The sequence below is a fragment of the Rissa tridactyla genome, chromosome 7 (assembly GCF_028500815.1).
Source record: "Rissa tridactyla isolate bRisTri1 chromosome 7, bRisTri1.patW.cur.20221130, whole genome shotgun sequence".
In the NCBI taxonomy this organism is placed as follows: Eukaryota; Metazoa; Chordata; class Aves; order Charadriiformes; family Laridae; genus Rissa; species Rissa tridactyla.
Window position 1 is genome coordinate 7028568 of NC_071472.1, and position 22127 is coordinate 7050694.

At 48.1% G+C, this 22127-nt stretch overlaps 1 protein-coding gene across 1 annotated transcript; it reads right to left on the reverse strand.

Moving 5' to 3' along the window:
• Window positions 1-6646: 6646 nt before the first annotated feature.
• Window positions 6647-20199, reverse strand: LOC128912865 (carnosine N-methyltransferase 2-like). Its single transcript, XM_054209554.1, is given in 10 exon segments — window positions 6647-7002; window positions 7997-8090; window positions 9099-9229; window positions 9338-9445; window positions 12729-12781; window positions 14484-14622; window positions 16064-16125; window positions 18466-18590; window positions 18592-18740; window positions 20160-20199. Coding segments are annotated over 10 exon segments (1257 nt in total).
• Between the last annotated feature and the right edge of the window lie 1928 nt (window positions 20200-22127).

Sequence of the window (22127 nt, forward strand, 5' to 3'; positions counted from 1 at the left end):
GAATTTCCTCAAATACCCTCCCCTTTTCCCAGATAACCAATGACATGAGCTGCACAAGCATGACAAACCAGAGCCAACAGTTATCTGTGTGAAAACATCTGCAAATCAAGACCTCGTGGACTGTTTGTTCAGCACTGAGAGTATATTAGCCTTTCTTCCAGAAATAATAAAACGGAAACATTTACCCTCTGGATGATCATTTAGGTACTTTATAAAGTAAAAACACTCTGAGTCAGGAAAACATTGCGAAGTGTTCATAAAACCAAGGGGTTTGGTCTTGTCGTAGTGAAGTCAATGGCAAAATGCCCGTAGAGTTAAAACCTAAAGAAAACACCCACCGGAGCAATGAGCTGTAATCTGCCTTAATCCGTAATATCGGCTGTTGACAGATACATACAGCGTGATTAATAGGATGCTAAAAAATGTTAACAAAGCAATAGGGACTTAGAGACTGCTCTGAAAATTTCTTTATCACGTTTCTAAATTCACCAGAGCTACCATCATTACAATGTATGACAAAACATATGTTTTCTCTACAAACTTGCTGGCAGGTCTAACCGAAAGTGTCATCAGACTATCGGGAAGAGACTAGTGGAAATGAAGCTCCTGCTCTGCTCTTCCCTGTTCCTTCTCAGAGATGAGAATAAAAGCCCCACTGGGATCCAGCCGTCCCACATGGTCTACAAACCCTCTTCAGACCCGAGATCTTTCTAGACATAGTTTGGACTCTCCAAACATTTATCTTGGAGGGATTTTGTTTTGTTTTGTTTTAACAAGAAATTAAAGGAGAATGGGGGATGAACAACACATTTCCTGCTTTCCCAGCTGCTTCTTTAGCTAAAACCAGCTGCATTAAATAACACGGTGCATGAGGGCTGGTCCACAACCTCCCCCAGGTGTCCGGGCTGCAGCCCCGGATCCTGTGCCAGGCTGATCACCTGAATATATTTGCATTAGAGGCATAAGATGTCAGTTTATTTCTTTTCCTGTTCTAGGACTAATTGCGTGGAACATCTGCTTTGATAAGGGTGCTCTTAGAGACAGCAGGGGACTTAATACAGGCGGCAGAAGGAGATCTCTGTTTGCTTTGTGATTTCTGAAGGGGTGCGTATCTAAATTTTGGCATTTCCCAGTAGAACTGGGCTGGCTGACAAATGAAGCAGAAGCAGGGGGAGCCGGTAGTATTAGAGGTGTTTGCCCGGACCCCGAGGTGCTCGCCCCTAGCCAGGAGTTTGGGTGACTGTCCCTGGGTGAGAAGGAGCCAGCAGGATCCACCCCAAGATGGCGGTCTCTCCCCAGCCAGCCTGGAGCTTCTCCGCTGGGACAGAACAAGTGCATTCATGGCCTTACCAGGGTGTTTACTTGTACCACCCCACTGTCCATACCAAAATAAGGAGATTTCCAGGTTTTTGCTGTCTGGTGTCACGGCAGCTTGGCGCATGGCAGAGTGACCATGCACTGATCCATAGATGTCTTTGGAGACCTAACCAGGACTCTCACCATCTAGCAAGATTTAATTGTCTGTTGATACTTAAGTACTGGAGTTGAGTGGTTCCAAGGAGTGATGGTTAATACAAAAGATATTTTAGATATTTGTCCTCAGTCTGGAGGATCTGACCTTCAAAAAATATTGTACTTTAAAATGTAGGGTGAAAACCACCTTCTTAGAGTTCTAGGTTACAGGCTAATAATCCTATGAAGGTCTTTTTAAGCTCCAGGAAGGTTACTATGATCCTACCGCTAGTACACGGAGGTACAACCAGCAGCTCCAGGGAAATTTGTATGGCCTTTGCTGCCTTCTTTGCTGGATGCAGAGCATATGGACATGGTTCATGTTTTGGGTCATCAGGACTAACTCCATCAAAAGGCACTGCATGTCAAACTCACAGTTACCCCTGTCCTACCCACCGTAAAGGCCTTTAGAAAGGTCATTCTCTCAAGAAACTCAAATTCTGTGCTGACAAGGACTCTGATGATATTTTTGAGGAAGAAATTCTGAACCACGCATGGTTTCAGGGTAGCTGGAGGTCTATTTTTTGGGCATAAGCATGCCCTGGGCTTTCCTGGAATTCCCTTAGTACAGCCTTGTGGGAACCGCTCTGCCACGTCTAGATCCTGGCTCAGGTGCCTTCACCCAAGGGAACTGCAGAACAAGCACCCCAAATCTGAAGACTGAAGGGCAAAGCCTGGTGTCTTAATGAATGCTATTAAGGCAGTCTACAGCTTGTGACGATTGGAGATGTCTCCTTGCAGCCATGCATTTATTTGATGTATTTATTTATGAAGAATGCACGGGGTACCCAAAGATTTTCTACATCCCTGATACAAACCTCAAGAGATTTCTGTGGGCAAATATTCAAGGGGGAAGAAAAAATGTTAAGCATCTGTATTTTTATGTTTTTCTCCCTGATTGAGGCTAGTTTTAATCTTTTCAATATATGTTCCTGTATTTTACTGAGCTTTTCTTTTAATGGGATTATTCAGAAATAAACTATTAGATTTTCAAGTTCCTATGCTACCTTCATTCTCCTGGTAACGTTCATGGGTAGAGAAGAATTAACGTTCATTACAAAGGCTAATCATTCAGCGCCCAAGACTGAATATAGACCCAGTAAAAAATAAATTATCCTTCCTTGATATTATAAAGAGTTGCTTTCTGTAACTCCTTTTTAGGAGGATGTAATACACAATCAGAGCAAAACCATGCCATTGAAATGGGCATATTACTAACCTGAAACAAGGATAAAACCTTAACATATCCTGGGCTGCATCAAAAGCAGCGTGGCCAGCAGGTCAAGGGAGGTGATTGTCCCCCTCTACTCTGCTCTGGCGAGACCCCACCTGGAGTATTGCGTCCAGCTCTGGGGCTGCCAACGTAAGAAGGACACAGACCTGTTGGAGCGGGTCCAGAGGAGGCCACAAAGATGACCAGAGGCCGGAGCACCTCTGCTGTGAGGTCAGGCTGAGAGAGTTGCGGCTGTTCAGCCTGGAGAAGGCTCTGGGGAGACCTTATAGCAGCCTTTCAGTAATTAAAGGGGGTCTACAAAAAAGCTGGAGAGGGACTTTTTACAAGGGCGCGGAGTGACAGGACAAGGGGTGATGGCTTTAAACTGAAAGATGGTAGATCTAGATTAGATATTAGGAAGAAATTCTTTACTGTGAGGGTGGAACAGGTTGCCCAGAGAAGCTGTGGCTGCCCCATCCCTGGAGGTGTTCAAGGCCAGGCTGGATGGGGCTTGGAGCAACCTGGTCTAGTGGGAGGTGTCCCTGCCCAGGGCAGGGGGTTGGAACTGGATGGCCTTTAATGTCCCTTCCAACCCGAACCATTCTGTGATTCTGTGAGCCTGTAACGGCTCCCTTTAAAAATAATGCAGTTTGGGGTTTGTAGGCATTACTTCTAGTCCAGAGTACACACAGCAGCTTGGTTATCCACAGAAGCACTCGCTTTGGGCTGGAACAAGCTGTCGCGCTGTCGGAGCAGCACAGATCCCTCGGGGAGCCGCAGACCTGCTCCTTGCTAACTGCAGCGCTGGAAACTGCCATGAAACTCGTTGCTGAGTCGGGCTCATCCTGGACTGAGGTCAGCAAGGTTAATTCAGCTCAAAGCCAAAGCAGAAGCAGCCTCATCCTCCTGACATCCCTTTCTTTATGTTTTCCTCCCCTGGTCAGCTGCGGCGCCTCATTACCTGTCTGCAGAGCTGCGCTTGAGAGATAACTAAGCTGCAGCACTTCAGCCGTCGAGTAGGGAAAAAGAAACAACCCAAGGGCAAATTTTCTGGCACCCATAAGCTGGAGCCTGGCACCAAGACCGTGACTCTGCGGTGGAAAAAAGCGCGGTCCCCAGCAGCTGATGTGAGCGTGCGATGACCCGGCAGAGAAAGGGGAGCTGAGCCGGTGCATGGCTCGCTTGACTCTGTTTCTTCAGCTCAGCATCCCAGCGCTGCGGGAGGCAGATTGGATCCGCTGGCTGCTGCAGCCCTCTCGCGGCCGCACAGACCCAACCGCGCTCCGGCACGCCGGCTGCTGGGAAAGCGCAGACCCCCATTCCCTGTAGGAGGACAGCAGATTTTAAAAAAGCGCCACGAACAGTCATTAAATAGCACATTCATCCAAGAATAAATATATAAATATATAGAGCAGGCGCTTAGGATCGTGTTTGCTCCAGGTGTACCAGCAGTCATTCTTAAATGACTCGCTTTTCAAGAATCAAAAGAAAAATTACAGATAAAGCTTTAAGCAGTCGTGTTTTTAATGGGGTGCCCTGTTTCATCTCCCCAGGCTGTCACTAAACAGTCTGCTTTGAAGTGCCCCTTTTCTTTTGAGCATTTGCACATTGATTTAAAATGGTGTGGGTAAATTTTGTGCTCACAGGTTCTGCTGAGCATCTGCTTACTGGAAACGTGTCTATCCGTCCAGGAAATGGCAAAGAGGGGTGAAAACCTCTTGATTAGGGAAGATCTGGGGGAACCTGGACTGTTCCGAATTTCTGCAAAGACTGACAGGTTTCTTTGGAGCTTGAAATGCCAGCCTGCTTTTTTGGCGTATTTTGTTTTTTCCTTTTAATCGACCAGGTAGAGACGGAGACATCACTACCACGTGGAAATAAACCATGGGGATTTAAAAGTGGAAGGAGCACGTTGGTGGGAGCAGTGCTGAGAGCCCATCCAACAGCCCAGCCGTACACTCCCTGCCCAGCGCTGTCAGCAAACACAATCAAAGGAACTACCTATAGAATAAAAAATAAAATGGATCAAAACTAAAAGCTCGTGCATAGGTATAGGGCAGTCTGAAGGGGGTTGTCCAGTTTTGATTATGTTTCTTAGAGTGACAGCAATAGTACTTATGGACCACGGTGCCGCAGTCCTGCCAAAGGGATGACGCTACGCTGTCGTTTTCCCGTCCCTTTCCTCTTTTTTTCCCTACAGTAGTTTCAGAGGAAACATCTGCAGGAGAAATGGCTGTATGTTTAAAAAAGACATGGAAAAAAAACTAAATCAAAACTAAAACAACCAAAAAAAAAACCCCAAAGCACGAAGTGGAGCCACGATGACTGTATGAGCTGACATGACATCTTCCGATGGGAGCGCTGCTACCTCTGGCAGCATCCGGGCAGAGAGATGGGGTGCGGGGTGGGATAGGTTTAGCAGGATCAGCAGGACTCTGGGTGACAATGTCATCTAATATTTTGCAAGCCAATGTGCCAACCCATGTGTTCGTGATGCTGGAATGAGCCTTTTGATCAATACCAGGCATCAACCAGGCATCTGCAGCCCCTTCAGGCGGACATGGGCACGTGCTTTCCAGCTTCATCATGGAAAAATCAGTTTATAGAGGTGGGCTCTGTGCCTGCAGTTATTTTCCGTCTCAGCTGGTGCTTCCTGCCCTGAGAGCTGTTTGCAGTGAGGCTGGTGGGACTTCAGGCCCTTTCCGCCCACGTGCCCAGCCCAAGAGCTGCGCAGCACCGTGGCCCTGAATGCAGCACCAGATCCCAGTGATCTCCCGCGCAGGATCTCCCTTTCCAATTGGTTGCCCGGGCGGCACCTCCTTCAGCCCTCTGAACATCTCAGGATGGTGTGGAAATAGTCTTAACTTACCTATATTAGTATCTTAACCATATACATTATAATTAAGTGACATAGGTGCTGTGCTGTGGTGATGGAGCTTTGAGCGAGCCAAGCTGCTTCCCATGGCTGTGGCACAGGGAGGAGCTGCAGCTCACTCCCAGCTCTTCCACGGCCTCAGGCTCGTCTTTCTTTCTTACACAAAACCCTTAATGCTGCCATAAAACTGTATTTTGCATTTTTATTGTTTTTAACGCAATAACCTCTTCGCTCTTCGTTTTCTGTTACCCCACATGTACAGGACAAGATGGGACTTTTTTTTTTGGTTTAAAATTGCTTTTATTTTATATGGAGAAAAACAGTAGTAAGGAAGTAACAAAATTAATCCCTGCCTGTAAAAGCGCAGGGCAAGTATCATCCTGGGATCCAAAAAAATTCTCCGAACAGAAAGGCTGATAAACTTTTAAGACGTGTCTATACTGCGAGGTGCTGAGACGCTTGGGGCAGTAAATACCTACGCTGATAAAACCATGTGAAATAGCCTAGCGCAGAGCGACTTACAGCTCCGGTCTGGGTGCAGCGAGGCACATTATTTGGGGGAAAGGAGCAGGAACACCTTACAGGTGTTGTCCTGGCGCGGCTGGAAGCAGCGGGCACGTGGGGACTGCAGCCTGCTCCCAGCTGCAAAGCGGCACCTGGTCATATAGACATGCCTTTGGGTATGTAAACATGCTGGCTACATAGAAAAGTGGAAATCCCAGTGTCAAAAGCACAGACAGGATGCATACTGTTAAAAATAAAAAGTCCGTGTAGGCTTTTAGTGAGATGGAGCTCTGGAAAAACACTCTCCTAGGGCTGGACTAAATAGCCAGGGTGAAATCTTGGCCCCGGTGACCTCAGTGGGACAAAGAGCTCGTCCCCGGTGTCGCAGTGCCCGCTGGCCCTGGCTGGGAATGGAGGCTGCGGCTGAGCCCCCGTTTTCTTACCTTCTTGCCTGCAAGTGGCCTTCTTTCTACGCTATGTCCTTGTGCCAACCCATCGCCCCTGTACCCACCCTAACATGTCTTCTGCAGTTGGTCCGGACTCTAGGATTCAACCACAATCATACTCAAGTTGTTGCTGAAGATGACCCTCCCGTCCTTTTTGCTGCTGCACTCGGGCTGGCAGAGAGCCTCCTGCAGCCGCCGCCGCAGCCCCACGGGGGCCGTGCCCAGGAAGTTTTTTGTCCCCGTCAGGAAATCCATCATGCGGCCTCCGACCGGGTCCCCCTCGATAAAGCACTCGGTGATATCCCAGCCTGACGGGAACTCGTAGACGCGGTATTCAACACCCAGTCTCCTCAAAACATCGGTGATGCCGCTGGAGGTGACATAGTGGCCGCTGTCGGTGGAAGGCAAGCAGTGTCTGTAATTCTTCCACAAGCTGGCCCATCCACTACTGTCTGCCAGAGCAGGAGGGAAGGTTACTTTCGCAAAGCCAAGGCAGTCAAACACCAGCTAATGCAACTACTAAATGATTTTGAAATGGTCCTCTGCTGCTGGTCTAGACTTTGCCAGGAGGAGTAAAAGAGCTTTCCCCTTACTTGAGTCCACTTATAACTGTTTGTGCTCAGAGAGGGGTAAAACTTTGATCTCCCACAGCCCTCCTTCCAAACCTCTCCTATTTAAAGGAATCTCCGAGGAGACTGTCTCCAGGGCTGGATTTACCCAGGAGGAGGAGTATATGCAGAAACATCAGTGCACTGAGCCTGCACAAGCATCCTACCTATTGACTGCCCCTTGCATAAAATAGTCTAGATGTTTTTGCACATTGAATCTTAATTTTAAGTGCACATCAGAGAATACATACCTGAAAAGCCAGTCCCAGCTAGCAAGGGAAAGAGCCTACCAGTAATGCAAAAGGGAGTTTTAATGGCAAATGTAGGTAAGTGTGCTTTATCCACCGCATCACGAGCCGGGGATTCCTGAATGGCACACTGGAAAAAACACTTCTTTGTTTTCAATAAGTGCCCGTTGTCCTGCTGGGTCTGGGCCATCGCTGTGCGGAGGGAAGAGCCCCAAAGATGAGTCCTCCCAGCACTCAGGTTGTACAGTGCTGATTTTACTATGAAGAAGGACTGACCCTCATTCACGAATAGCCACACTTCTCTCCAGCCGGTAATTTCACAGCTGGAGGTCTCTGTGAAGCGTGGAACGGTTCATCTACTTCATTAGGAGGGAAGCAAGAGCACGAAGGCTATGCCTAAGTGGCCCCACCAGACAGTGGGGCCCAAGAGGCTAAGCCCAAGATCGCATGCTCCCTATGAAATACAGTGTTCAATTGAATTCCTATACAATAAGCGCTACCGAAATTCCGAGACAAATATTTGTGGCTCGCATACTTCAAAGCTCTTCAAAACACCAGCAATGAAGCAAAAGATAAAAGGTTCCTCTTACCTGATAAAATTATGATCAGGAGTTTACCGTGATGGTCGAGGCAGCTGTGGAAAAACTTGATAGTATTGTGAATATCTTCCACACGGTACAGCATCTGTAAGCGACAGAGTTACACGCAGCCATTATTCCTCCCCCACAGTGCAATGTCCCTTCAAAGGCTTAAACCTGTTCTCTATAGAGTTGTTTTAAATTACTTCCCAGTTGCTTCCCAGCCTGTCCTGACTCAACACGCACCTTTAGGGATGCCCCATGGGATGGAGCATCACCAGCTCTCCGGTGGCACCAACAGCCTGGGTTCGGCCCCAGGGACCCTCTGCTCAGCCTCGGCTACCAGCTGGATGCTGACCTGCCTGTCACTGTCCTTCAAGCCCAGGGCAGTTTTATGGTTGGAAAATACACGCAGTGGGGAGTCCCCTGGTTTCCGCGGCTGGTCCTTATCACCAAGGGCATTTCTCGGCCAGTGTGGGCTGTGGGCAGGCTGGATCTCCTCCAGACGCTGAGGAACTTGCACTAGGACAAAGCAGGGCTCGTCTCAGAGTCTGCCCTCGTGACTCGTAAATTAGTCCTTGACCCAGCCATCAAACCCCTGAAACACTTTTGTGAAATCAACTCTTATGACAGCAAAATGAAATAAAAGAAAAATGAAATAAAAGCCATTAAAGTGAGAGAATAACCCATTTTTTTACAAAATGTAATTGGCACATACCACATCACTGTCATCACTAGCAGAGACACAGCAGCATAATTTCTCACCCAAAACCTGACACAGGTGTTCGTTCATTAACCTTTCCCTTCAGCGCCACCCAAACTACTCTGATACGGCAAAAAGTTCAAGTTTTTTTTGCAGCAGCAAAGCATAATTGTTGGTCTCCATGTGATGTGTCACGTCCTGAGACTCATCCTGTTTTACTATCCACCATACACAGTTAAACCAGTACAAACCAGGATGGATAGGGAAGGAGGTTTCGTGTTTGTAGAGCTGCCTCAGAAGTTATTGCTCATGGGAGAGCGGTGCTCAGCTGTGGTGCCCCTAACTTCATGCAGACAGCGGGACTGAAGGGAGTAAAGCTGATACTCTCATATGAAAGCAATACTCCATTACCTGGATCATATGGATGAAGTCGAATTTCTTATGCGTGCCTTTCTCTTTCACCTGTTGCTCATACTCCGAGGAAGTGAGCTGGTGCCAAATAAAGGAGACATTGTGCAGGTCTGGAGCTTGATTCACCAACTCTATTTTAAAAAGTGGAAGGAAAGCATGAATTTCACAAATCAGTAGAAAAATTCATTGTTCAGATCAATGGTTTTCACTATACCCCAGGCAGGCAGGTATAGCCTTACCTTTGTAAGCTGCCACGTGCTGTGGGTTGGGCTCTATGATTTCGTTGTCAATAAGGACCCCCGGGTGTGCAGCCTGCAATATCCTGATCATTTTCAAATCCTGTTCACCTGTTCAATAAACACAAATTCATTACTTTAAAAAGTGCATAAATGAGATGAAAGGATGCCGGTGCACGATGCTGGTGCACCTGCCCCCTCTGCTGCTGGGGGATCACAGAATCAAAGAATTGCCTGGGTTGGAAGGGACCTTTAAGATCATCGAGTCCAACCATCGATGTAACACTGACCAAAACCATCACTAAACCATATCACTAAGCACTACATCTACCCATCTTTTAAATATCTCCAGGAAATCCCCCAAGTAGAAGTGAGGCACTGTCTACCATGGCATCTAACCCCGCGGTAGTCTTATCATGATATCGTACTGCTCAAGGTAACACCTATTCACAGATAAGCCTAAGAACAAGGAAGAGATAAGCAACCACATAGAAACCTGCTAATGGCAATGCTCTGGGTCACAGGACAGACAGGTCAAAATAATCAAGGATCAATGTTTTAAAAAAAAACAACCAGGAAGCACTAGTTTTCAACAAAAAGGCAAAGTTTGAATGGAAGGAGTCAGCACAGCTCTGCAACTTCAGCGTGGCACGGGCTGATCCGTGCCTTTGGCACTGCCCTTGGGAGGTGGTGGCTGGTGTGACACAGCTCGGAGACCTGGGGAACTGCATGGCAAGAGGAAAGACCCATCAACATGCAGTACCTTGGGCCTTTGCTCTCTGGGGACCAGCCACTTCGCTCTGGGCACCTACTAATTAGTCGTTATCTTGGAGTTGCAAATAGAGACTCATATATTTCTGTGTAGGTGCCCTGAAAATTTAGCTATTGGTGCTCCTCTGTTGCTGTCTGAGCTCTGGAGGAGCAAGTGGCAGTCTGTCCTTCTGTCCTAGGAAATTCCCAGCCTCTTTCGAGGTGATGCAGGTCATTCTTGCCTTCTCTCAGAAAGTCCACAGTACACCAAGTGTACAAAGTCCATCTGGTTCATCTGGGACTATGGAAATAAACAGCAGAGGTGGCCACCTTGAGTGGACCTTTGTGAGAATCCTGTCTGTAGCTGATGGTGGGGCCTAAAAATAGTCCTGCCCCTGCAAATGTCACACACAGAGGGCTTGATACGAGATACTGCATCTTCCCTAGCCTTGCAGCTGATGTACCAGCTATGAGCAAAGTCGTCATCTTTGGCAGGTGTTGCAGTAAATAGAATTAAAGGAGGGAAATATCAGCCATGCCAGCACTACAGAGACATCCAAGGAAGGACGGATCTTTTGAAATTTGAGAAAAATACCCAAGACTCCCAAGGAATGTGTGGCAGCGGTGCAGGGCTGGCCAAAGGCAGGAGGAAACAGGCTGCGGCTCCATCTGTTGAAGGCGGGTGCACGGACCAATATTGTTGACACTGGTATTTCAAGGAAGATCTCTATAGCAAGCAGCTGAGTCACTTTAGACAGTCCTAAATGCCTGTTAGTATGTGCCCGGGGTAGGAAACACCAGCAATCAGACCTGCTGACGTGGGGTCCCTGCAGGCTCAGGGCAGATGGGAGGCAGAGCATCACTGCCCTGTGCCCTGGAGCCACTGATGGTGGCAAATGGGTATATCAACAGCAAATAGGTATTTTTAAAGTGGTTTGGGTGGTTTTTTTTATATAACTCCACCTCTGTAAAATGTCCTAATTCTGTCTTTGCAAGAGCAGGTGATAACGTCATCAGCTGGGGTGTCTGCAAAAACACAGCAAAATAGTTCTCTGTTCCACCTTGCCCACCAGCACCAACCCTTCAGCAGTAACCACATGGTTATATACCTATTCTAGGTATTCCAGAAACAGGAGTAAAACCCCTCTGCAAACAGCAGCCACCCTGGCAGTAACCGGGAGGTTACAGCCGAGATAGTTAAACCGGCCACGGGACAACATGGGGTGAACGAGAAAATGTGACCTGAACCAGACAACGGTCTTTTAGGACGTGGAGTCGGTCACTAATCCCCATTAATATGTTCATCAACTAAACTAATTCTGGGAGCTCTGTGAAATCAGAGTCCAAGCCTGGAAAGGTCAGGGATCAGATATAACCTTTCGCTCGGTGCCATCCCAGCTCACTCCCTGCCCGGCCGCAGAAGTTCAGCCCTTGCAGCCGTGGGCAAGCTGAGGGCGTGCGAGTCTGCGCCCCTGCCCCAGCATCCCTGAGGGGCAGCTACCCGGGAAACCCAGGAAACATGAAGGGTTTTATTTTTCCATTAAAACATCTTCCGAGGAGGAAATAAGATAAAATGAGGACGATGCAAAAAGTTCATTTTTTTCCCCTTGTGCTTTCTCGGAGTCAGAATTTTGGTTTTATATTACTTAATGAAAATGGAGTGTAATTGAGAACGGAATGATTTCTTCTTCCTTGCTTTCTCATATACTCCAACATATTCCCAACTGGGGAAAACAATTCAATGCTATTTTTCTCTTACTCAGGAAAACAAGCAAAAAAAAGAAAAGTGAGAAAAATACTTTCATTTGAAAGTATTAAAATTCAGCCGAAAATAGTTTTTAAAGCAAAAGAAAACTCTGACAAATCATACTGCCACTTCTATTCTCTAGTTTTTATTTTCTCCCAGTTTTCCTAGGAGAAAAGTTGGATGTTTTACCGCTTTTTTTTTCTTTTCTTTTCTTTTTTTTTTTTAAACACAAATGCATTTAGAACAGTTTAAAGCTATTTTTCCAAAATGTTGTTTCTCTCTGGGGGCGAAATATCATTTGCAGTTAAACCTTACTTATCACCAGATAAAAACACGGTAGTAATGAAGAAACACACCTTTAAAAAGCTGATGAGGTGCCGTGCTAATGGTTATGGCCAGCTGGTTTTGCACCACCTGGAGCAGAGCATCGCCCAGCTTTGGCCTCTGGGATCGCCAAAGGCGAAGCAAAACAGGAGATCGCTTCAGGTGGGGTGTTCTAAGACAGGACTTTGGGTGGAATGAACTTCTTTGATGTCTCTATTTCTCCCCAGGGAGGTTTGAAGGTGCTCTTGTACCTAACCTGGAGCAGGACTCCTTGCTTTGAGACATATAAAGTCAGGTGATAGTCATCAAGTGGCAGAGACTAAGCTAAAATCATCGCACTTCTTGGAAAGAGGTAAAGAGCAGCATTTCAGAAGAGAGACGGGGCAGGAAAGGAGGGAGCATCACTCTCGTCCCAGCTCTACACCCTGTTTTGCTGTTCTCTCTGCTTCAATGAGGAGCACTGTTATTAATGCCTGAATAGTTCTCCCCATTGCTCAGAACTTCGGTGTCACTTTCTGCTCTCCATAGGGACCCCCTGCCCCCCAGCAGCAGCGGTGCTGCCGAGCTCCTTACCTGTGCCGCTTCCAACTCCCAGAACGTTTATTGTCGATTTTCCGTCGCCGAGACTGAAATGAAATGTGCACGTTACTTAACCACACTATGTCACACAACTTCACGTTTTAATTCTAATACCTTGGATGCCACATTGGCCTGGAAATTTAACTGAGTTTTGCCCCATGAATTGGGATGGAAACCTGAGCATCCCTTTGGAAGCCAGCTATAACCAACTGCGTGGCGGGAACCAGCCCCGTATTAGCAGGCTCATATTTCCAAGTACAGTAGGCATCAGGGTATAGTGTTTCTTGTCCTTTGCCAGACAGTTTTCTTCACGCTGTGGCTGGCACCATGCAAAAAGGCCTCAGCGACCCCCAGGGCAAAGGGTTCCCCGCGGGGGTAGCAAGGCTTTGCCTGGCTGGGATGGGCACGGCTCCCACCGCTCCTGTCTGCAGGGACAAGGTGAGTTGGGGCAAAACCTCTCCACCCTTGAGACACAAATTCTGGCTTTCGCATATTGGATATAAATGCCCAGGAAAAAATAAAATAAAATAAAAAAAACAGGCTATCCAGACGACTGGAAATCCCCTCTTTTCAGTATTCATCTTGCTTTGAAATTGTGAGGAAAGGTCAAAATCTTCAATAATTTTTACCTTACAAAAAATTACTTCTGAAAAGATCCAAAAAACACACCCAACCTTGTGGCCCCTAGAAGAATATTTAATAACAGCCCGGCTCGAGGATGAGGAGCCCGGGCTCGAGGCGCCTCGCTGCTGTGACATGCTTTATGGCCCTGTTCTGCTCTCGGGGATGGACTGTGCAGAGGGACTGAGTTTCCCATACACAACCTCCGGAGACGCTGCAGCACTGATTCAAGAGGGGAGCGAGTAGTAAATCCTGCGGGGTGTGAGCTGGTCAAGGAGCCTTAGCCCAGATGAGGGTCAAGACCCTTTGACAGCCCTACAATCAACAGCAATCAACATAGGAAGCCGCAATGTTTTACATTGTTTAAAATGCACATAAGTAATTTTTTTAATTTAAAATTTCCCAATACAACTTATTTTTAAATTATTATTTCCACTGCTTATTTTTTTTTTATCTGTATCTGGTCTGGAGTTGCCTGCCTGAATTTTTTTCTCAGTGGAGAAGACAGTTTCCACAACATCCAAAAATTACCCAAACTCGAAAGGTCTTTCTTGTGGTTTGGATCTCGGCTGCTCTAAAACTTATCTGCAGTCATCCAGGCTTAATACATTACATCAATACTTCACAAAACTGATTATCATTTGGTACTTAAGCAATGCAAATCGACTTAGGATAGAAATAAGGAGGTCTTAGGGGATTGAAAAAAACAAGAATTAGTCACTAGAAGAGAATTAGAGATGTGTTTCTGTTTGGACTGATGTGAGCTGAAGTCCCAAAAGCAGGGAGAGAGCACAAGAGAGAGCTTTCTTTTGAGAAAAACAAACAACAAAAAAACCCCTTTAATCCTTGGAAAATCAGCTAATGAAAAGAGATGGATGTGAAAATGAAGTCTTGATTCTTTCCTTAGCATAAGCTGAGAGGCAGCACAGTGTATTAATTGAAATAGCGTGTATTCTGGTCGTTAAACAGAACATCCTAAAGACCACTATTAAGGGACTTAAAATTAAAAAGCACTGAAAGTTCAGTCATGCCCCAGAAAATCCTTAAACATGTTTGCTGACCCTTGTGTGCAGGTTGCCCTCCCAAGATAACAGATGGTTTTCCCACTTCAATGGAAATGCTCCTTACCCAGCCATGATGTTGGGCATTTCTTCCCTGTTGAACTCATCCATGCACTGATGCTCTGTTGAATGATCCAAAAATGACTTAAAGGCTTCTACATACTCCTCAGCTGTGAGACTTCTCATGGAAGGGATCACATATAGCTCTTGAGAAATAAATGCAAATTGTGTGTTAGCGGCTTCAAGGCAAGTGAAGGATCAAAGCACTTACCTCGTGGAAGAAACCCAACCCAACCCAACGGAAGTCAGAGATTTGGGAAGACGGTACAGAGGACGCGTGGCCCAGGAGCCATCCATGCAGGTGGGCTCACGTGAACACTTTCCAACCTGTTCACGCTCAGGGCTAGAAAATTATTCTTAGATGCCCTTTGACATCAGTGTATTTGTTAAGTGCCTCAGTACTACAGGTCAACCTGAGGAAAACATCCCTAAAATGGCTAGCCAGATACGGGGTACTCAGTTTGCTGAAAGGGAGACAACTGCAGTGTTTTTCTGGAAGACTCAAGACAAGAAGACGAAGGCAATCACGTAGCGGGTCCAAAACTGTGGGACTGTCGCGCTCTCACGTGCTGGCATAACTGAAACCACCAGCTGTTGGCAGACTTGCTGTCAGGGGTGATGCAACACAAAAACTGCCATCTGCACCTGAAGCAAAAATAGTCAACCCTGTGCACCTCATTTCCGACTCTTGCTGGCGTGGGACTGCACTGCCCTGCTGGGGAGGTAGATTCCCTGCTGGGAACTGCAGCTCGTGGCCAGGAGGACAACTGATAGCTAAAGCATTTCATCTGAATGGGCTCATGCTCAAACGTGGGTGGCTGAGACCAAGAGTACTAAGCTCTGAACCAATGCCCAGGGCTACTCAAGGGGTCGCAAGAAATCATTGCAAAAATTCGCTTTCCTGCTGTCTCCTCCTAATCACAGCGCTGCTGCCAGGGCACAAGCTCTGGCCCAAGCTTGGGTCCAAGGAGCAACGACAAGGCTAAGACTTGAGGCTCGTGAGAAGATGCCATTCAGCTGAGCACTGGCTCAGGGGTCTGTCTTGGAGAGGGGGCTGCAGCAGGGAGACAGTCTCAGTGCCAGCCTCAACGTGTGAGATCAGCACTGGAAAGGTGGTGTTCCGTCGAAAAAAAATCAGCCTTTTCCTCCTAAAAGAAATCTTCATCCTCATCTTTGCCTTTCGACGAGCTACTAATTTATCATCTGCTTTTAGCTGCCATTAGTAAGAAAACTTTATATGTCTCATATAGGACTGTGCAGTCTTAAATTGAATCCCTGTGCCGTTTCCAAAACCACACATCACTGGTAGCTGTGTTTCGAGTAGGTACGTATGGAGACCCTGTGTCCAGCCCTATTGGAGGTAAAAATATCAACATCTGTCCTCAACGCATTGAACTGTACCCTGACACAAACCTGAAATCACCTGAATTGCAATCAGTTTAGCATCCTGTTTCTTTTTCTTTTTTTTTTCTTTTTTAAACAATCTCTGACTCCAAAAGAATTAAAGCATGTTTGTAGTGATAGCAAGCTGAGTGGGCATTTTACTTTAATCTCCTTTTTTTTTTTTTTTTTTTTTCTCCCAAATACCTGAATTATCGTGTGGAGCTGTCAGAATCTCTGCTTCAAAGTTCATGCTGGGGAACCTAGTCCTGTAAGGAAAGTATAGCACTTCGGTTATTTGAAGAACCTGTATGGTTTTTTGAAGCTGCATTGAAAATGCAGAACAAAAGGAAGATGCTCCAGGAAAAATTTTCCTCGCCTGGTAAGCAATGCTGTTTGTTCTCTTTTGCTAGAATAAAGAAAATCGAAACTTCTTGGTTAGCTGATCACCCGTAAGTACCAGCAACGGGCTGGCCACCTGCACCAGAGCTTGTCTGAGGTGTGTTGGGGAGGATTTTCCTTCCTCTGAGGAATCGTTAACCAGTCAATACAGTGGAAGGCATTTAACTGATACTACACAATCTGTGAAACCTTTAATCATTAATGGAGTGGAAGAAATAGCAGTGAAGTGGTATAGGAAGTATAGGAAAAGCCTACAGTGAGCTTCAGCATCTGAAGTGCTGAAAGATCTGCTTGGACCAATGTTTCCAGGACATTTTTGCTTTGGGTTTGGTTTGGTTTTTTTTAAATTCAATTTTTCCTGGCTAGAAATATTACATTGGGTAACTTGTAGAAAGCACAGGACTCAAAAGGCAAAGAGGTCATTTGACCATAAATGTTTTCATTCAGTCATATGTTTTCATTCTTAGTTTAGGGGGTTTTGTGAAGCCTCCCAGCAATGAAGTCACATCTTCATTTTTCCTTTGACAATGTGCCTCATCTAAAAAATAGGGATGAGGTGCCACTAGCAAAAGGAAGGGATGAAATTAAATTGGAGCAAGGACCTCACTGCTGCAAAGGAACTGTTGGGGTGATGCTATCTGTGCAAGGGGAACGGTCATCTTCTGGGTGACCACATTTCGGTATCAAGATGCACAGCAAGCCTTAGGGGTGATATTCCTGTATAACCCAAGCTTAGACATGTCGCCGCTCCCAAAGCTTTGCCATTAGAAAATGCTTCATGACAAGCAGACTGCAATAGCAGTGAGCAGCCCCCGAGTCCCCTCTGCCAGGGAGAAAACTCCTGCGTGAATAAGAAACAAGCCAGGAGGTGGAAAAGAAAAAAGGGAGTCTTGTAGCAGGGCTTTGAGATACCACATGAAATGACTGCGCTAGCAGATAGCGAGGAAATGGCCACATGCGCAAACAGTGCACTGCTTTGGTTGGTGAAGGCAAGAAAAGACTAAGGTGAACCAGAAGTCTCAGAGACGCTGGGGCACTGCCAGAGTCCTGCGGGATCAGTTGACCTCATCTGAGTTCACGGCCAAAGTCACGTACCTGGCTCCCATGACGTACGTCAAAGGTCTCTGTTCCACCACCTTGACCTCACCTCTCCCCAGGAAAAAAAATCTCACGGAAATTCAGCAAACAAGCCTGAACTCAGTCCACCTCCATAAGCTGCAGCTTGGCTGGAGGCCAGTATCTCCAATTCCGACTCAACGCTCTGACCTCTACAATCTCTGCCCGTCAAAAGAGAGGACTATTTTGTCCTCTCTGTTGGCTGAACTGAGCAAGAGGGTTTTCAGAATAAACCTCCCAGTAAAATGCCGAGGGGTAGCGTGGCTTCCCCTGTGCAGAGGAACAGCTCACAGGGTCCAGGGACACAAACTCCATTTCTGACCGGTCAAACGTTTCCAGCCATCCCAGGAGATCTGCCAGGTGACCTGGATAGACTGCGCCACACACATTCACTGGGACGGACAATGCCAAGATAACTCTTCCACAGACACTTTTGCCATTTCTCCCCAGGCAGGGCTTAAGATTGATTAACGCTTGTTGCTGGGAAGTTGAAACAGGCTTACTCATCGCTGGGAACACATAGACTACCTGTAAAATCGGGCTTAAAATCTAGCCTAGGTATGAAAATTGACTGCAATTCTTTGGGCTGGTGCTGCCCGTCCCAAGAGCCCGGTACCCAACAGCAGGACCGAAGCCATGACTGCCGGCGAGTGGGACGCTCGTGGGCATCTCGTGGCTCCTGCCACAGCTCCTGGCTAAGTCGGAGCTCGCCGTTAGCAAGGTTAAACCTATTCCCCTCCCTGAACTGAGCAGGTGCAGGGCACAGAGGGAATTCATGGTGTCGCTTTAAGTGCTGCAGCACCTTAAAGTTGAAAAAGTCATTAAATTCAAGATGTTTCTAGCAACACAAATTGCAAGAGCGCCTTCATAACTCATCATTCCGTTACACCTAGACTGAGGCTGCTGAGGGGCTGAAGGTCTCCTCACAAAGGCTGGTTTATCCCCCATCCCTCCCAGGACATGGGCACGTCAGCCGTTACTCCCACCTTACACACATCCGCCTGGGACACAGGGACAGCAGGGGCTGGCTCTGACACCCAGCCAGATGGTGGGGAAACCCGCACCCTCGCTGCCTTCCAAAATCCACCTACCTCTTCATCTCCGGGGCCGGATCCATGGCCGGGATGGGTGCCGTGCTGGGAGACGGTGGCTGGGCACGGGGCTGTTGCCTGACCCTAGGTTAGCATGGCCAGCCGCCACGGCGCTGGCGGTGGCCCCGGCGTGTGGCTGGCACCTGTTGGGACAGGCAGCGTCACTGGAGCAAGAAGGGGAAACCCGAGCCCTGCAGGGAAGGAGCGAGGGGCCAGGGCAGGCGACACGCGAGGCCTGACGTCCACCGGGCTGGACTCATCGCACGGGAGCCACGCTGCTTCCAAGGAGAGGGGAAAAAAGGGGGGTGGAAAAAAAGAAAAAAAAAAAAAGATAGATTGAGATTTCCAAACCTTTAAGACTTGAGTGCCAGGCAGACCTAGGGGCCATTTCCATCTGCTTTCTAATTTGCTTTGAACCCTGGTCTGCCTCGTGCTCGCTGCTCTGGGCGGAAGGAGATGCTTTCCTGCATCCTTGCCGCGCTGCTGCCTGATGGATGGACACGTTGGGGATGCGCTGGGAGACCCCCGCTTTCTCTGCAGAGAAGAGGGGTTCGCTGGCTGCCCAGAGACTTGAGCAAGTGGGTTCTCCATCTCTGATTTAGGGGGAAACGGGGCATGACAGCATTACCTGCCAGCGGGCACTGCAGCCCCGCGGGATGCCTGTCACCCCCCCTCTCCCTGCCCTGCGAGGGGGACGGGCAGCTGGGGGGGGACAGCCAGCCCAGCCTGCTCCCGCTCTGCTTGCCAAACTGCAGGGATTAGGAAGCAAAGAAAGATTTGGGGAGAGCTGTCCCAGCCAGAAGTGGCTGGATGTTTCCCCAGATGGGATGACATGGCTGGAGGTGCAACGGTCGCTGTCACAAATACAGAAAATCCTGGGTGCTCCCTGCGCCTGGATTCGGCTTTTTCTCCTACAGCATCCAAAAGACTGATGCTCCCTGTGACTGAAATCTAATAACACAAATGTAAAAAAGAAAGGATTTAGAGACTCTGTATTTCCAAGTGATGTCCCGTGGTGGAAAGAGCAGCATTAGGATCCTCTCCACTCCCTTTCCCTGAAGGCAACGGGCAAAACAGATTCATCAGATGACAAATAGAACCTCCTCCCTTGCTGAGATCCTGAGATCCCTCCCCCAAAACACCGACTGCCGTCCCCCCAACCCCAACTCCCTGAGCCCGGGGATCACGTTCTCAGGTGGGGATTCTTCACCATCAAGTGACCTGTCTTGGTTTATGCTAGATTTGGCTTCCAAATGGGTTTAAGTTATCTCCACCCCAGGACAGGTCTGCAGCAGCACATTAAACTTCAAATGGGCATGTTGCTGCTCTTAACCAGCACGTTCAAATTAAAGGTGAGGAAAGACCAGAACCTCTTTTCTAGCTCTAAAATGCAGATTTGGCATTTGCTGCTGTTTGACCATCCAGGCGGTGGTTTCACATCAGCCATTTCCAACCCTATGAGAGATCAGCCCACCCATCCCAGCAGCAACGCCAGCCCCCAGACACCAAGAGTGCATGGGGGGACGGCAGATGGTGTTTCCCAGCCGAGCCCCACACGCTGCAGCCGCAGCTCCCTTCTGTCCCCAGCCGCCTCTGCCTCGTCCCCGCTAAGCCACACCACCCGCCCTGGCCCAGGCGGCCCTCCACCCCCCCACGCCACCAGGGATGGACACCCTGCAGGTCCCAGCAGGTACCTCCCTGGAGCAACAGGAGCTGTAGCGAAACCTCCAGCATCCAGGAGCTGCACAGCCCTTGGAAACCTCCTTGTACGTCCACTGGGGGCTGATACCCCTCCCTGACCTCCCCTTTGTGTCGTGTGTCGTCCCCCCCCCCGGCTCCACGTAGGCACATGCCACAACTGAGCTGGCATTAGCCTACAACAACAGCCTTTGTTCCCCTCCCTTCGGTGGAACAACAGGACATTGTGGGCAGCTGCCCGCGCTGGCAGGAATTGGCGGCAGGGTGGCTTTGGAGGATGTACCCTCCGCACGCTGTGCTTGACGTTCTTCTGGCAACCTCGTGACTAAATCCCCTCTAAACTGTGTTTTTCACGCAAATCGAAAAAGCTGGGTGTTTGGGGTTTTTTTTTTTTTTGATCCGTGAGACGATGGCTAAAGCAAGAGCCAGGCTGCAGCACGACAAAAACAAAGCGACAGTGTTTTTGCCCACACGCTACGGCTGGGGAGGTCAGTTTGGGGCTGATGCTGCAGAAATAGGTCATTCCCTTTTCCCAGGGGCGAGTCTGCCCGAGGCTGGTATCACCCATGGCACCGAGCCCCCTCTGTGCTCCATCAGCCCACCACAAGCCTCCAGCCAGGAAAGTTTGGGTATTTAGAAATCGAATTTCAATGAATTTGTCATCTAAATAGTGCTCAGCTTGTAGGCTGATGAATGTCAGGAAGGTCCCCAGCATTTTTGCGGAGTTCCTCATGGCATTACTAGTTTATTCTTTGAGACCCTCCCAGCTCCAGCTAGAACAACTGATTACAGAATCACAGAATCATAGAATGGTTCGGGTTGGAATGGACCTTAAAGATCATTGAGTTCCAACCCCCCTGCCATGGGCAGGGACACCTCCCACGAGACCAGGCTGCTCAAAGCCCCATCCAGCCTGGCCTTGAACACCTCCAGGGATGGGGCAGCCACAGCTTCTCAGAAAACCTGTTCCAGTGTCTCACCACCCTCACAGTAAAGAATTTCTTCCTGATATCCAATCTAAATCTCCCCTCTTTCAGTTTGAAACCGTTGCCCCGTGTCCCATCGCTACACTCCCTGATAAAGAGTCCCTCTCCATCTTTGCTGTAGGCCCCTTTAGGTACTGGAAGGGGCTATAACGTCTCCCTGGAGCCGTCTCTTCTCCAGGCTGAACAACCCCAACTCTCTCAGCCTGTCTTCATAGCAGAGGTGCTCCAGCCCCCTGACCATCATCGTGGCCTCCTCTGGACTCACTCCAACAGGTCCATGTCCTTCTTGTGCTGAGGGCTCCAGAGCTGGACACAGTACTCCAGGTGGGGTCTCACCAGAGCAGAGTAGAGGGACAGAAGCCCCTCCCTCAACCTGCTGGCCACGCTGCTTTTGATTCAGCCCAGATTAAGGTCCATGTAATGTAACTTTGATTTTCTCGTAAGCAGAGCTCTTTTCTTCTGCAGCAGTGTCTCTTTTTTTTAATCCAAGTCATCAGTTAGTTAGATATTTTCCATTTCCTAAACAAAACTTCTAAGGTGTAACCGGCAGTTTCTGTATTCTCCGAAGGGAAATATTCGGTACAGACATGTTCTTCCGCATCAGCCGCGTTCTAGTAGAGAGGAAGGCAACCAGCAATTTTTTAGCACCCATTTTCCTGGTAGTTAAAGACAAGATTTCTCATTAAAGGAAGAAACTTTGTTTTGCATTAATCCTTTTAAATATTGAACGGCTCCTGGGCAGCAGTGGATCTTGGAGTACGAGCAACAGTATTTGTTTTTATATGCGTATACAGTATTTTTCCTACAGAAAAAAGAATATGACTTCTGATAAGTACTGGAAAAGATAACACTGGCGAAGCAGAACCCGTCCCTCCCCAGGGGCAGCAGCACTGACTGCTACTGAGTCCGGCTGCTCCAGCCGCATTTTGACTCAACCTCCCGAAAACATGAGGCATCTAGGCCTGGAGATCAATTTAT